This window comes from Penaeus monodon, chromosome 17 (assembly GCF_015228065.2).
Source record: "Penaeus monodon isolate SGIC_2016 chromosome 17, NSTDA_Pmon_1, whole genome shotgun sequence".
Lineage (NCBI taxonomy): Eukaryota > Metazoa > Arthropoda > Malacostraca > Decapoda > Penaeidae > Penaeus > Penaeus monodon.
In genome coordinates, this window is record NC_051402.1 from 897,651 (window position 1) to 914,749 (window position 17,099).

At 36.0% G+C, this 17,099-nt stretch overlaps 1 protein-coding gene and 2 pseudogenes across 1 annotated transcript in view; 1 reads left to right on the forward strand and 2 right to left on the reverse strand.

Moving 5' to 3' along the window:
• Positions 1–111: 111 nt before the first annotated feature.
• On the reverse strand, positions 112–4,614 carry LOC119583867 (annotated as a pseudogene).
• A 7,338-nt stretch (positions 4,615–11,952) lies between these two features.
• On the reverse strand, positions 11,953–12,878 carry LOC119583868 (annotated as a pseudogene).
• Positions 12,879–12,929: 51 nt separating this feature from the next.
• LOC119583869 (cuticle protein 7-like) overlaps positions 12,930–17,099 on the forward strand; it is a 5,039-nt gene continuing 869 nt past the window's right edge. The window contains exon 1 of the mRNA XM_037932594.1: positions 12,930–13,008. Coding sequence (XP_037788522.1) covers positions 12,930–13,008 — 79 coding nt within the window. The remainder of the gene's footprint in view (positions 13,009–17,099) is intronic.

A 17,099-nucleotide genomic window follows, 5' to 3' on the forward strand; every position in this document is an offset into this window, starting at 1 on the left:
CATGTCTTATTTCGTTTCTGCTAATCATTACTGCTCAAACTTTAAATAGGACACATCATCCTACAATATATATATATAGGGATTAAATCACGTCATTCACAAAGGGTGCATTATATTGTTAGGAAAAAATATATATACATAGATATATGGTATACTGATGAGTGCTCGTTTGCAGATTAGACTAGCGTGACAGCGGGGTTTCCTGCCAACGAAATAGCAACCTGGTGAGCACGGGCATGGGCGGACTTGACCAGAGCCACGGCGGGCGTGTCCTCGACCAGGTCAGAGGGCGGGCCACCCTGAAAAGCCCAGAACCGGGGGGCGGGCGGCCGTACTTTCCTCACCTGGGACGTCTCCCTCGGGGTCCACGTAGGCAAAGCTGCCAGAGGTTCGGCCCAGATAGTCCCTGCTCTCCACACGGGTGTTGGGGGCCCGCCCGTTTAGTGGGGCCGAAAGGGTTTGTAACTGGGCCAGCCTCGTCTTGAGTGTGGAATTGGCCCTCCCCAGGGGGGGGGGGTGAGGGACGCTCAGGGACGGCATGGGAGGTTCAGGGGCCATGAGGGGCTCAGGCGGAGCCACTACAGTCACAGGGACAGCGCTCTTAACTACAGGGGCAACTGCCACAGGCGCAGCAGGAGCCACAATGGCTGCACTCTTGACCACCGGGCTAATTGGGGCCACGACGGCAACGGAAGGGGCGGCTTTCACAACAGGAACAGGGGCAGCTGCCACGAAGGCAACGGAAGGGGCGGCTTTCACAACAGGGACAGGGGCAGGGCCGGTTAATACCATTCCCAGATTTACACCTGGTTCAGGAATCTTCATAACAGCTGGGAGGTTCCACTGGGGACTGACCACAGTTCCTGACACCGTCTGATAAATTTGCGGAGCCGCGGAACATGTTGCTGCCAACAGTGATAAAAAACCTGTAAACGAAAATAATATAAGTTAAGTAAGTTAATTCTGAAAACTAATTGTATCTCAACAATAGTTTTCTACTTAACTAGAAACCATTCTTCTATAACCATTCCAGTGGGAATATCTAAAAACAAAAATGTTATAAACAAAATGGAGACCAAAAAAAGCAAGTATTTTACTAAACGATCAGTTTTTTCATTCTTGGGTGTTTGCTATGAAGGCCGAGAGTGGGAGAGCTGTGGTCAAGGGACGCAGTGCTTGGCTTTATATACTCGCTCACCCCCTTGACCACACCCTGCTTTGCACCTAAACGGCTACGTGAACTTTAACTTTTTGTCGAAAGATTCCAAAAGTAAAGGTTAAGGTAGTGAAGATTCTCAGATTTATATAAAGACATTTGAGGAAGAAATCTTTTTTTTTCATCTAAGGTTTGTAAAGAATTGTATACTTTACTAAATTTCTTATACATTGCATAAGACTCCTTCAAAAGTATGTTTTGATTACACATTTCAAGTGTTCTTTCATCTGCATTATTTATACTGCAAAAGTGTGTATATATATACATAGATATTCATATATATGTGTGTGTGTATATTATATAATTTAATATATTATATATAATATATATATATATATATATATATATATATTAATATATATATATATGTATATATATATATTTTTTTTTTTTTTTCAACAGCCATTCATTCCACTGCAGGACATAGGCCTCTCTCAATTCCCTACTGAAGAGGTTTATATTATGGCAGTTGCCACCCTTGGCCTGATTTGGATGCCCTTTCCTATCAAAACCGCGGTTGTTATATATAATATAATAGTATATAATATATAATTATATAATTTAATTTAAATATATTATATTTATATATAATAATATATTAATACATAGGCATATATATATGTGTTGTGTGTGGGGGTGGTAATATGTGTGGCCTATGGGTTATAATATATAATATATATATTATATATATATATATATATATATATATATAATTATATATATTATATATATATATATAATATAATATATATATTATTATATATAATATATATTATATATAATATATAATATATAAATTATATAAAACATAGGGCATAATTATAATATAATATATATTATATTATTATTATATATATATATATATTATAATATATATATATATATATATTTACACACGCACAACAACCCACCAACACCACACAACCACAACAACCCACACCACATATACATAATAATATATATAAATATATATATATTAATATATATATATATTATATATATATTATATTATATATTAATAATATATATATAATAAATAATGCATACATTAATAAAATATAATATTATATATAATATTATAATATATATATAATATAATATATAATTATATATAATATAATATTATATATTAATATGTGTTGTGTTTGTGGTGTGGTGGTGTTTGGTGTGTGTGGTGTGGTGTGATCACTCTTGATATTTTCATGTATGTGGGCGAAACATTTTGTTTACATGCATCCTTTTTTTTTTAAAACCATTACATATATCAAAAAACAACAAACATAAAGCGACAAGATTCACATTTTCATTCGATTCAGTTTGTTGTGCCTTCCCTTTAATCTTTCAAAAATACCTTGTGTCCTCTTACTTTTTCTTTTTTTCTGTTTTTATTATGAATTTTTACTAACGGTTGTTGTTTTTTATTATATTGCGATAAAACCCTAAAAACTGATGTTTCAAAACTAAAACTTTTTTTTCGTTTTTAAGTAATGCGTTGTTTTTATTTAAATACAAACAAAAAGCCAAAACGCAATTTCACATCCATAAAAAGTCAACAACAGCTTCTGTATTTAACCTTATGATAAACAGAAAAATCCTTTGGTCCTTCGTTTTTTTATTCTGTTTTAAAAAATTTAATTGCCTCGCACCGTGGTTTTTATGAAAACATGGGAACAGAGATTATGGGACGTAATTTCGAGATGACACAGATACCCTGACACATGGGCCAAGAAGGACCTTGCATCCAGGCCATTCAAAAAGACTCATGGATAACTGTTTGGACGGAAGAGGAGTCCCCCGTAAAAGGCCCACTGCACACCAATGGTCCCCGTCCCCCCCCTTTTCCTTGAAAGGCCGGTTTGGGCGCTGGGGCAAAAAAAAAACGCCCGCAGGAACCGCCCGGAAGGGTAAGGTTGGGTTTGGGTGGCCCATGTGGATAGTCCCCCCCAATAGTAGGGGAGTAATCCTTAAATTCTTTTTTTTTTTTTTTATTTTATTTTATCTTTTTTTTGGGGGGGGGGGGGAGGGGTGAAAGAAGGTTCCCGGACGATAAGCAACAGAACGTAAAGCCTCCTCCGGGTGGAATCTGGAATTTTAATTTTCGGGTGGGATCATCGGGTGGAATTCCCTTTCTGGTCTTTTCGTTTTGGGGTGAATCCTTAATGTGAGGTCCCGAGATTGAAAATTTGGTCCAAAAAAATCCTGGGCTAGTTTTTTTTTTTTTTTTAGGGGGAACCTGATTTTTTTTTTTTTTTTAGGTTTTTGATTTGGTTTTTGTTTTCAATTTAAATCACCAAAAGAGGGAGATTTTTGTGGGAAATAGGACTTCGTTTTTTTTTGTATTTTGAGAGTTTTTTTGTCAAATGATTTGTGGTTCCCTGTCGCTAAAAAGTAAAAACTTTTTAAATTCTGGGTATTTCTTTAAAATATTTATGGTGTTTTTAAAAAATTGTTGTGCGTGTGTTTGGTTTTTCTGGTGTGGTAGTTGTGGAGTATTTTTCTGTGTGTGTGTATTTTTGTGGTTGGTAATGTGTTGGGTGGTTGTGGGTTGTGGTGGGTGGTGTGTTGTGTATTGTTGTTAATTATATTATATAATATTATATATATTATATATATATATAATAAATATTTAATAATTTATATTATATATATTATTATATACATATTGTATATAATATATAAAATTTAATATATGTTTGCATCTGTGTATGTGTTAAAGTGTGTGGTGGTTGTTGTGGAAATGTGCGTGTGGTGTGGTGTGTGTGTTAATCATAATATATATATGTTATGAATGTAAATACACACCCACACAACATATTTAAACCACCACATTTTATGTGTATATATATGTATATATTATATTATATATATATATTATATAATATATATATATAATATATATAATATATAATTATTTAAATTTATAATATATTATAATATATTATATATATATTATATAATATATATTTATATTATTGGTTATGTGTTGGTTGTGTGTGTGGTGTGTTGGTGTGTGGGGTGGTGTGGTTGTTGTGGTGTCCACCACATAAAACAAATTGCCCACACACACACACAACACCACACAACCAACACCACCACACCACACACACACACCACAACACACACAACACACACACACACAAACACCACACCCACCAACATATATATAATATAATATATATATATATATAATATATATATTATATATATTATATTATTTATATTAATATATATATATAATATATATACATATATATTTATACATTTATATATATATATTATATATATATTATAATATATATAATATTATAAATAATTATATAATATATATTATATATTATACGTAATGGTAATCCACTGCTCCAGTATATACCAGGCCAAGGGTTTTTCCCGCCCCACATTCTTCTGAAAAAACGGAATTTCCGTGGGGGGACACCACCTTTAAAGGGCACCAGAGTCCCGGAGCAGTTTTTGGGGATTTTCATTGTTCCGTGGGAACAAATCGGCGGACAAGTGTAGACCCGTAAATCCTAAGCGCTTTCGAGGTCCACACTGTGGGAACGCCGCCGGTTGGAATTTGGGTTTGTTGGGCTGCTCGCAGCCTAAACATCGGAACCTCAGGACGGCATTTTTTCTTCGGTTTGCAATTCCCCGGGGAATCCGCCTTTTTTTGGGAGATTCCCTTGAGACTTTTCGGGGGAAAATTCTAAACCAAGGATCATAGCAAGACGATATTTCTGGTACTGAAAAAGTGGCTGTAAAGTGGTGGGGTGGGGGCTGCCCGAGCTTCTTTCCCCTTTCCCTGTTCAACCTCAGGAAGTGAGAGGGCGAGGCTGGTGTTCTCGCACCAACATTTTTTTTTTTCAACACTTTTGCAACTTAATCGGATAATGGGGGCCAAGAACCTACCATGCAAAAAAGTTCCCCACTATGAAGCAACACTGGGGCCAATATCATGGCCCTCCGACTGTTGCCCGATGGAATTGTTTTTCTATCCTGGAGTCCCCCTCTCTGGAAATCAACTGGTGGGGCGGCCCTCGATTGCCAATTCAGCAATGGACCGCGAAAGGCCCTCGAGCCCTAGAGGGTTTATGGAACCAAGAACCAAGATCCGGGAATTTTTTTTTGGGGGGTCTGTTTTTTAGGGGAAAACCTTGTTCAGTCGATAAACATTGCTTGCCGGTGAGGACGTTTTTGAAAGTCCCCAAAGGGGCTTTAATACACCTTTGGTAGCGTAAAGTCCATGTCCCCCCCTCCTGGAAACTATCAGAAAACCCAGGAAAGTTCAGTGACAAAGATTGGGTCTGGGCAGTAGGGAAAACCCATGAAACCCTCCGGGTTCCAAACAAGAGCACTTGAGAAAATGACGGTAAACCCAAATACAAGAGGAACCCAAAGCTTACGTTGGTCCTTCAAGGGCCCCTTGATTACTGCCCCAGTTTTTGCCGAAACCCTAGACCGCCTATCAAAATGCCTTTGGAGGTCCCCCTCATCTTCTTCATGGCCCTTTTTGTAACAAGGTTCCCTACGCCCTGCTTCCGAGAATAAATGGGGTTAAAACAGTTGGAAAGGACAATGTGTCCCAACCGACGGGCCTTACACCATGGAGAACCGAACAATGGGAAACCCTGTTTACTTTGCATAAATCCGGGGACCGCCAAATTTAAGGGGGACTATAACCGGGACCACCTAGCTCGTTTTTTTCCCTGTTGGATTGACTCCGGGCCCTGTTTCCAAGGGGGGGTCTCCTTTTTTGGATGACCCAAAACAAAACCCTGGGGGAAGAAGAGGCCCCCCGTAGGAAATGACCCTTAGGAAAGTCAGGGGCCTTGAGCAGCTTCGACCAGAACCCTGTTCCCACCGAGGTAAGGTGGATGGGGGGCCCGAGGCCTGGGCCCTGGGAGTCCTTCCCCGCCATGAGGGGAACCCCCCGTGGGCTTGAGAAAGCCGAAGGGTGGGATGCGGGGCCCCCTTTGGGGGCGAGGACCCCCCCGTCCGGCGGTTAGGTCCCCCCCCCCCCGATGAATAATATGATACAACACACAACCACACACATATTTGTAATATGTTGTGGCATTTGTTCCTGTATATATGTTAATGTACACACACATATATACATACCAACACCACCACAAAAATTATATACATAATATAAAAATATAAATATTATTACATATATAATGTTAAATATTATTATAATATAATATATAATATAATATATAATAATATAATTATAATATATTAAATATATATATAATTATGTTTGTTGGGTGTGGTTGGGTGGTGGGGTGGTGGTTGTGTGGTGTGGGGGTAAGAGTCAATGTATACATATGAATAACATAAATTTGGTATATACATGTATAAGTTACATGCAATTATATATTATATATATTATATATTCTATATAATATATAATATTAATATATATATATATATATTACAATATATACATACAAAAAAGCAGCAACCGTAATTCTACTGAAAGTGACCCAATGTAACTGACGCCAAGGAGGGCGTGGTCATGGGTCGGGAGCGCGCAAGTATATAAAGGCGAGATTCTCAGCCGACTGTCCATAACCACTCCACTATCCGATCCAGAGACACTTCGTCCACGACCTTCCCAGCAATACGAAATGAAGCTCATCGTTAGTAAACATCGGCGTTGCTTTGCCAAGATAGGGCGGAATTTTTTTAGGAAAATGTGTGTTTCTAAGGAAAAACAATATTGTTTGCTTATTATTGTTCAAAAATATTTTTTTGATACATTATACAGTATGTTGTGCTGACCTTATATATTTCTGTTACGGAATGAATATACTTTTTTTTATCTAACAACTTTATTTTCTTTTACAGGTTTTTTCACTGTTGGCAAGCAACCATTTTTTTCCCCCGCGTTTTCCCAAATTTTATCAGACGGATGTTTCCAGAACTGTGATCAGTCCCCCAGTGGAAAAACCTCCCCAGCTTGTTTTATGAAGATTTCCCTGAACCAGGTTTTTAAAAATTTAGGAATGGAAATATTAACCCGCCCCCCTGCCCCTGTCCCTGTTTGTGAAAAAAGCCGCCCCTTCCGTTGCCGTCCCCGTGGGCCCCAATTAGCCCCCCGGTTCGTCAAGGGTGCAGCCCATTGTGGGCTCCTGCTTGCGCCTGTGGCAATTGGGCCCCCTGTATTTTTAAAGAGCGCTGTTCCCTGTGACCCGGTTTTTGGGGCGCCCCGCCTGAAGGCCCCTCATGGCCCCCTGCAAACCCCCCCATGGCCGGTCCCCCCCTGAGCGTCCCCCTCCACTCAGTGGGAGGCCCAATTCCACACTTAAAAGACGAGGCTGGGCCAGTACAACCTTCGGGCCACTACGGCCGGGCCCCCCCAAACCCACCCGTTTGGGGGGGAGAAGCAGGGACTCTTTTTGGTCCCGTAACCCCCCGGGCCAGCTTTCCGCCTACGTGGATCCCGAAGGGGACTTCCAGGGTGGAGGAAGTTACCGGCCGCCCGCCCCCGGTTTTCTTGGCTTTTCAAGAGGTGGGCCCCGCCCTCTGAACCTGGTTCGAGGACACCGCCCCGGCCCGTGGGCTTCAGGTCAAAGTTCCGCCCTCCGCCCCGCGGCCCCCACCAAAGCTTGCCTAAGTTGGCCAGGAAAAATCCCCGCCCGTCCCCACGCTAGTTTCCCTAAAATCTAAAAACTGGGCCCCTCCAGCCCCAGTTATATCATACATCTCTTGTGATGTTTCATTAATTATATCCCCCTCTGTGGATTTTTTTTTCCCTAACAAATAAAAATGTTACCATCTTATGAAATGATGGGATTTTATTCCCCTACAGATATTTTTTGGCAGGATGCTGTTTACTGGAAAAAAATTTGAATTCCCCTGAGCATTAATTTTAAATTAAAAAAAACGCAAAACGCAGTAAAGATATAATAGTATACCCCCAAGGCAAAATAAATCGTTTTGAACAGCAAATTTTTCACCCCCAACCAGAATTCTTAACCTTAAACCCCAAATTTTTTGAAAATTGAGTAGAACATAACTTATTAATATAGAAAATTCCTCTATAGAATTTTGAACTTTCCAACTTTTTCCAATGAATAAATAAGAGGGGAGTACAAAAATGAAAATTGGAATGAATGTAACCCCCCCCCCCCCCACAACTTCTTGACAGGAACGGTTTACTTTTTGTTTATATTCCAAATAACCCCCTTTATCTGATTTCCATGCTTTAAAAACTTTTTTGATTTACATCGCCAGAGTAAAATGTTTTTTTTTTTGGGGGGGAATTTTTTTTACACGCCCTAGAAAAAAAAAAGAACTTTTGCAATATTTCATAATCTTATATCGTTTCTTTGTTCCCCCCTTTTGATTTATACAGTTTATTGGGCATTTCATGATACCCCTCCGCTAAATATTTCGCAGAAAATCCATTCAGTTTGGCCAAAACATTTTATTTTATCCACCTGAAAAAATCGTCCCTGGCCCAATGGGCCTGGCCCTCAAATTCAGAAAGGATTCCTCGATTATTTTTGTTCCAAATGCCAAGCATCCTACTAAATTTTTATGCCCTTCCCTGAAAACCGGTGGGAGCCCATGCCACACATACAAACTTGCCTTCAAAAAAAAAAATACTAAATGATAAAATTTTTTTAAATCATTAGGAACGAGAATTTTAACCTTATTTCAACGCAAAAAAGTTTTCAGAGGAAGCGAAATTTAACAACCGGGAAAGAACCTTGCTTGTTTTGTCATTATTGTCCCATCAGATAGTGATTTTTTTTGTCCCACTCCATTTTTCAATCAAAGCAACAACGTGGAGTAAAGAGTTCCCCCTGATCTTCAACAGTTTTTTGAAACCAACCAAGGGCTTTTAGGGAAACGAGTTAATGTGGCTTACTGAGAATTCGGGATAAATTTATTTACTATTTAATAATGTTGTTTTTTTTTTTTAGAATTTATTTATTGTCCCCTTTTTTTCAGAAGTTTTTAGATTTTTTAATTTTAAAAATAGGGTGATTTAGGTAAAAAACTTAGGGGTAAAAAAAGTAAAAAGTTTTGGGCAGCAATAAAAAAAAAAAAGATCAAAAAATCATAAATCTAAAACAAAATGCACTTTATACTTTTCCTGAAGCTTTTACAAGCTTCCTCATAAAAACAATAATAAATATACTTTCCATTGCCCATTAATTGCCTTCCCATAAAACAAAATGATATACTTTACCTTGCCCCTTTAAATAATGGGGCCAAAAGTTAACCCCCCAGAAAAAAATTGTATCTATACAATCCACGAAAGGATGCTAATGAGACCTGGTAAGGGAAAAATCCGCCTTTCCTCTGGCATAAAAAAAACCAAATTTGCAATGACATCACAATATATTGGTTTTAGGAGCCCTCTCTTACACTGTGGACGCTCTTTTTTTTACTTTTTTCCTTTTTTTTTTTTTTTTTTTTCACTTTTTTTTTTTTTTCACAACAAAAAGGCTAAAATTTTAAATATAAAAAATCAAAAGAAGCAAAGGATTTTTTAATGAATCGATTAGGTTAACAGACACCAAGATTAAGGAAAAAACTGAAGAACTTTCAACCACGTTTTTTTTTTTTTTTCCCAAAACTTCCAATTCTGTCCTATACTAAGAATCAAGTAGGCCCTTGTTGGTTGGGAGTTACGCCAATTGGGTTTTTCTTTAAACCTGTTATTAAAAGAAACTTTCGGGGCAACAAAGAATTTTACTAGCCCAATTCCAATTGTTTTTTTATATATTTGAAAGGGGGTTCCAAAATAAAAATAACCCCCTGTCCCCCTCTTATTTGTTTAAGTTTTGCCGTATGTTTTTCCCAGGAGTCAGTAAAAGGGAATGTTTTTTATTAAAGTTTTTTTTTTTAAAAGTGTTTTTGCAAAGCTGAGTGTGACCTTTACGGCATTGGGACGCCCTAATCTACCCTGTAAGCCAAATTTTTTTTGTTTCCTTTTGGAAAAATTCCCTGAAACACTTTCTCAAACGAATTTTTATACATTTAGTGAAAGTTGAAAAAAAAAAAAAAAAAAACCACTTTGGGAAATCCCTCTCATGGTCCAATCTTTTTTCAGAGCCATAATTTCGTAAACGTAAAACCCTACAAATCCACACGCTCCATTGGTAAAATTCGCAGATGGTGTTAAAGATCATCTTCTCAGTCCGGAAATTTCGTTTTTTAGAGGGAGAGAAAAATTTCTTATCGCACTCCTTTTTTTATAAATTGACTTTCAGCACAACCAGCAGTTACTCGGTAGATTAACATTATCAAATAACGTTTTACCTTTCCTAAAGAGCAAATGGGGCCCCGTTGCATTCCGAAGCCTAAACGTTTTTTTAACTTTCAGTTCTCAAGTTTTTTGTTTTGAAGGATGAAATTCAAAAAAACTCCCCATCTAGACCTTCGGAACTGATTTAGGCCTATTAAATGTACGGGTGGATGGGAAAACGATTGGGCCTTTAAAAGAATCGTAAAAAATGCCCGACCGTAATAGATATTTATCGGGTTTTTTGTTTAACCGGGTTCCCCCCCCACAACGAAGCTAATGCTTTCTAGATTAATAGCAGAAACTCACTTTTCTCCTTCAGCATTTTCTAAGTTTTTTCTGAGAGCAAAGCAGGGGGACACTACCTTTTAGGTTTTTTTTAACCACCTCTATCATTTTTTCCATAAAGCAAAAAAACTCTAAGAAAATTCCCAGAATGCGCCTATATGTAACTTCCAAACAAATTTTTTTGCAGAAACATTGGCTTAACTTAAATGGCAGAAAAATACTGCCCATGTTTTCTTATAAAGGGGGATTCAAAAGCTGTTTCGCCCATATCTTTATTTTTTAAAATCGTTTTTTCGAAGCAAATCGGGAACCTGCGGACGAGAGGAAAATGGCTAAACACACTATTAATCCTGCAGAATTTCAATAAACGCAAAAATAGCTGATTTTGGAATAAAACCCGTAATTAGAAAAAATTTGAAAGTTCCCGTTTAACTTTTTGGCTTTCCTCTTGGATAAACGCCATCTTTTCGTGGGAGAAAAATGGTTCCCCTCGTGAGTGAAAAAATTAAAGAAGAACATTTTCAAAAGCAGAATTCCACTTTTCATCATCGAGGTGTTCCTCTGGCAAAGCAGAGAGAAGGGTACAGGGCTCCAATTTTCTTTTTTTTCAATTTTTTGCCAAAAATGGTAGTCAGATAAACCTCCAAAGGGCAGAATCCACTGCCGAACTAGAGACACGGTTTTGTTAAGGAGGCCCAACTTCAAAAAAATTCCTACGATTGAAAAGAAGTGAGCTTTGTGGGAGTTTTCCTTGTCCCGTTTCTTTTTGTAAGGCAGGGTTACAAAGGGCCTTGTGAATATTTTTTTCAAACTTTTTTTTTAATTTATTTTAAAGAGAAAGCAACCCAAAAAAGAAACTTTAGGAAAATGGTGGAATATTTCCCCCCTTTTGATTACTTGGAATTGTGAAAAATAAAAAAAGGGTGGACATGTAAGACTCAATGCAATATATGATTAATCCTGAAATCGGTTTCTCTTTAAAATTCCAAATATAGGTTTAAGTAACAGGAAAAAAATTTCAAATTTTTTTTCTTGGTAACTTTTTATTGAATATATAAAAAAAAATGGGGAGTCTGAGAATATATACAAGGACAAAAAATTACTGGTAGAGTAGGCCTACTCCGAAACGTGAGCTTTGTATCAGTTTCACATCTGCGGTGACGACCAGAACTTGCTGTCCAAAACCCTAGCAGCCTTTGGTGGAGCACGGGGCGGAGGGGAGGACCTTGAACCTGAGGCCACGCGGTGGTTGGTGTTCCTCGACCAGGTCAGAGGCGGCCCCCACCCTGAAAGCCAGAACCCGGGGGGCGGCGGCGTACTTCCTCACCTGGGACGTCTCCTTTCCCTCGGGGTCCACGTAGGCAAAGCTGCCAGAGGTTCGGCCCAGATAGTCCCTGCTCTCCACACGGGTTGGTTTTGGGGGCCGCCGTAATGGGCCGAAAGGGTTGTACTGGGCCAGCCCTCGTCCTTGAGAGTGGGAATTGGCCTCCCACTGGGAGGGGACCGCCTCAGGGACGGCATGGGGGGTGCAGGGGCCATGAGGGGCTCAGGTGGCGCCACTACAGTCAGAGGAACAGTGCTCTTAACTACAGGGGCAACTGCCCACAGGGCGCACAGGAAAGCCACCAAAATGGCTTGCACCTCTTGACCACCGGGCTAACTGGGGCCACGACGGCAGCGGAAGGGGCGGCATTCACAATAGGGACAGGGGCAGCTTCCACGAAGGCAACGGAAGGAGCGGCTTTCACAACAGGGACAGGGGCAGGGCCGGTTAATACCATTCCCAAATTTACACCTGGTTCAGGAATCTTCATAACAGCAGGGAGGTTCCACTGGGGGACTGACCACAGTTCCTGACACCGTCTGATAAATTTGCGGAGCCGCGGAACATGTTGCTGCCAACAACGATAAAACCTGTAAAAGAAAATGTTAGATAAAAAAGTTAATTAGTGACATATCAGGAATGTTTAAGATCACAACAGAATATTGTATAAGATATCCAAATATTTGAACAATAATAGTTATACATAATTTTTTTTAAAGAACACATATTCTCAAAATCTGTCCCATTTTGACAAAGCAACGCCGATGTTTACTAACGATGAGTTTCATTTCGTATCGCTGGGAAGGTAGAGTGTCTCTGGATCGGATGGAGGAGTGGTTATGGACAGTCGGCTGAGAAATTCGCCTTTTTATACCTGCGCGTCCCCGACCTATGACCACGCCCTCCTTAGCGTCAGATGTACGTGTTTTTTTTTCTCTCTCTCTTTTTCCAAAGGCTTTTTGTATTGGTTCTAGTGGCTATTTGCAATAATTGTTTTTTGCTTTTTTTTTTTTTTGTTTTTTGGTTTTTTCTGTTTAAACGTTTTTTTTATTTTTTGGTTTATTATTTGTTTATTTAAAATTTTAATTGTTTGTTTTTTTTTCTTTTTTTTTCGTTCGTTTTTCTTTGTTTTTTGTCCTTTCTTGTCCCCATTACTAATCACTACTATTAATGATTAATAAATTTTATTATCATGGTTACTGTTATTATCATTATTTTTTGTTATTATCATTATCATACTTAATATTATAACTATTATTAGTATTATTATTACTATTATTATTATCAATGTTATCATTATCATTATTATTATCACTACTGTCATCTTTATCATTATTATCATTATCATTATAAGTTTCATTATTATAATTATTACTGTCATCATCATTATCATTATTATCATTGTTATTGTATTATCCTTATTATTTTATCTTTTAAACATTATTATTGTATTCATTGTTTGTTCATTATTTATTAATCAGTAAGCAGTTGTGTCCCATTATTATTATTACTGTTATCATCATTACTATTATCGTTATCATTATTATTATTATTATCATTATTATTATTATTATTATTATTATTTTCATTATCGTTATGATATTCATTACTTTTATAATTGCCATTTCACTATCATCAGGATTATTATAATTACTGTAACCCTCTTCGTTATCACTATCTCTATCACCTTCATCATACCTGTCCCCCTATTCCTCCTTATCTTGATCACTATAATTGTTATTGTTCTCAGTATTATGATCATGAATACTGCTGATATCAGTATTCCCTCATTTATTGTTAACTGTTACTGTTATTTCATGAATTTTGTATTTTGGAATTATTTTTATTTCATGTTTATTATCAAATAATAAATTCATTTATATAATGATAATACAAATATTATCATCATGATCAATAATGATGATAATGATAATTTATTTTTCTATCATTATTATCATTATTATTATCACTATTATTATCTTTATTATTGTTAATATCATTATTGGTATCATTATTATTGTTATTTTATTAATTATTATTTTATTATTTTATTATTATTTTATTAATTAAATTTTATTATTATTATTATCAGCGGCCAGCAACAGCTTCCCATGTTATTTTTTGCCAAAAGCAAATTTCGTTTTTTGAAAATCCGGAGAAGGCCCCAAGGTGTATAAAAAAATTTTAAACACTTTTTACAAGCTGGTACTACAAACAGCTAACTCCCCAACCTTCCATTTTACGTAGGTCTAGAGAAATTGAATAAAATAGTAACAAAGACGCCCAGCTTAACCCTTCTTCCAATGCCTTAAAAACACCACTGCCCCTCCCTTCTCTGTTACTTTTTCCCAGCTACCACGGAAAAAACGTGTCTTTTTTTGTTTCATCAGAAACTTCACAATCTTCACAGGATTCCCACAATTTTTTTCCTTTTAACAGATTTCTTAAACGGCAGATGAGGTGTTTTTTTGCTTAAATCACAGAAGCATAATGAAATTGGTCTTGTCTAGATCACAGAGTGAAAATGATAAGGACAAAAATTTTTTCTCAAAATGCAGAGAAGGGTAGGTTACCCTTATTACTCATGGGAATTTTTTCCACTCACGCTTAAAATTTTTTGTTTGAGCTTTGGAGGGTCTTCACAACAATTTTGCAGTAAGACCACATGCAGCCCCCAGGGATATATATTTTTAACATTCCCACGGACCACTATTTTCACTTGTGACAATTGTTAGCAAAAAAAAAAAAAAGAAAAAAAAAAAAAAAAAGTATAAAAAGGAGAATATGATATCTTCACAGTGCAAGGGATGTATTTGGCAAGTTTCAATTATATCTTCGCCGGAAATACATGCCTTCTAATGTATTTACTCAGCTTGGTCATCTCTTGAATATCCGTGAAACATATCAGTTCCAAAATCATACATATTCTACATATCGTTCATATTACATTTATTATCATTATTATTAGTATTGTTGTTATTGTTTTTGTGGTAAGTATCATTATCATCATTATTGTTATTATCATTGTTGTTGTTATTGTTGTTTTTACTTTTTTATCATTTTCACTATTGCTATTATTATTTCATTATTACGTTTATGATCATTATTCTTGTTGTTATTATTATTACTATACTATTTTATTATTATTTTTCATTATTCAATTATCATTAATTATTTATTAATCATTTATTTATTATTATCTATTATCATTTTTATGTTAATTATTAATTATTATTATATTATTATATTATCATTTATTATCAATTATTTACTTAACTTTTTGCTGTTAATCATCATCATTTTTATTATTATTATTAACTTATTTATCATTTTCATTATCATTCATCATCTTCATCATTCATCATCAAATCATCATCATCATTAATTATTATATTTTAATTTATTATTATATTTATTATTAATTATTATTATTATTTATTATTATTAGGTTTTGTTGTTGTTGTTGTTTTTAGTTGTTAATTTTATTATTATTATTTTTATTATTGTCCCTTGTTATTTATTGATTTTTTTTTATTGTTACATTTTTACATTAATCATTATTGTGATTGGTTTTTATCGTTTATTTTACTTTTTTAATCATCATTTAATTTATTTTTAATAAGTTATGTTATTTTATTATTATTATTTTATTATTATTATTATTTTATTATTTATTTTTTTAATTCATCCATTTATTCAATCATATTATCTTTCCTCATCATTCAATTCATTTTCATTTTCTAATTTTCATAATAATTTTTTATAATCTTTATCACCATTATTATCTTTATCATTATTATTATCATTATCACCAATATGATCATAATAACATACTGAGTTCATGAAATATCTCTTATTATGACAGCAATCGATCCCTGAGAAAAAAACACGTGCTTTTGTGTCCGGTAACTAAAAAAAACAACGGGTTTTCATGGGCCAAGAAGTCGCGTGCATTTTGTTTGATTATCAATTCATTATTATCGTTATTTTTTTTTATTCATTATTTTTCATTTTTTATTTTTTTAAGTTATATTAATTAGTAATTTGTTTTTTTTTCTATTTAATTATAAATTCTTTTTTTTTTTTTTTTCATCTTCTTCTTCGTATTATTATTATTGTTTTTATTGTTATCACTATCATTATTATTATCATTATCACAGATATTATTATTGTTGTTTATTTTTTTATTATATATCATTATCCAAATTTTTATTGTTGTTTAATATTTATCATTATTATTATTATTTATTATTATTATTATTTATTAATTTATTTTATTATTATCATTATTATTAGCTTTTAGCATTAGCATTATTATCATAATCACCAACATCATCACCATCATAACCATCACCACCACCATCATCACCGTCATCTTCACCATTATCACCATCACCCTCATCACCACCACCATCCCGTTCCTCATCCTTACCAACACCATCATCATCCACCAACCAGCAGGCCCCCGTCCATCAAATCCATTCACCCGGCCCACATCACCATCACCATCATCATCATCATCACCATTACCATCATTAATCATTATAATCATCGTTATAAGTACATTGATATGACACTGTTGTCGCGTGATTACCGTCCCCCTCCCCCCTCCCCTCCCCTCCTCCATGCAACACATCCCCACGAACCGATTTCAATGTCTCTCGAAGGCCAAGTCTGTCGCATGCGGTAAAAAAAAACTCGAGGCGCCGCAGGGTAAGGTGCGGCCCTTGGGACTTCGGTGGGAGGGAGGTGAGGGAGGGAGGAGGGAGGGGGAGAGTCTCCTGAAGACGCCCACCTCGGCAACATAGCATCTCCATCGGGTGAATCCCCTGCCACGCCCGAGGTCGTCCGCGTGGGCGCCGTAACGATCTTCATAGCTGGCCCCTCAATATTTTTTTTTTTTTTTTTTTTTTTCTTTTTTTTTTTGGCCTCGTCGTTCCATCAGGTGAGCTTTTCGGATGATCTTGTTTTTGTTTTGTTTTTCTTTTCTCTGTCGTTGGTTTTTTTTT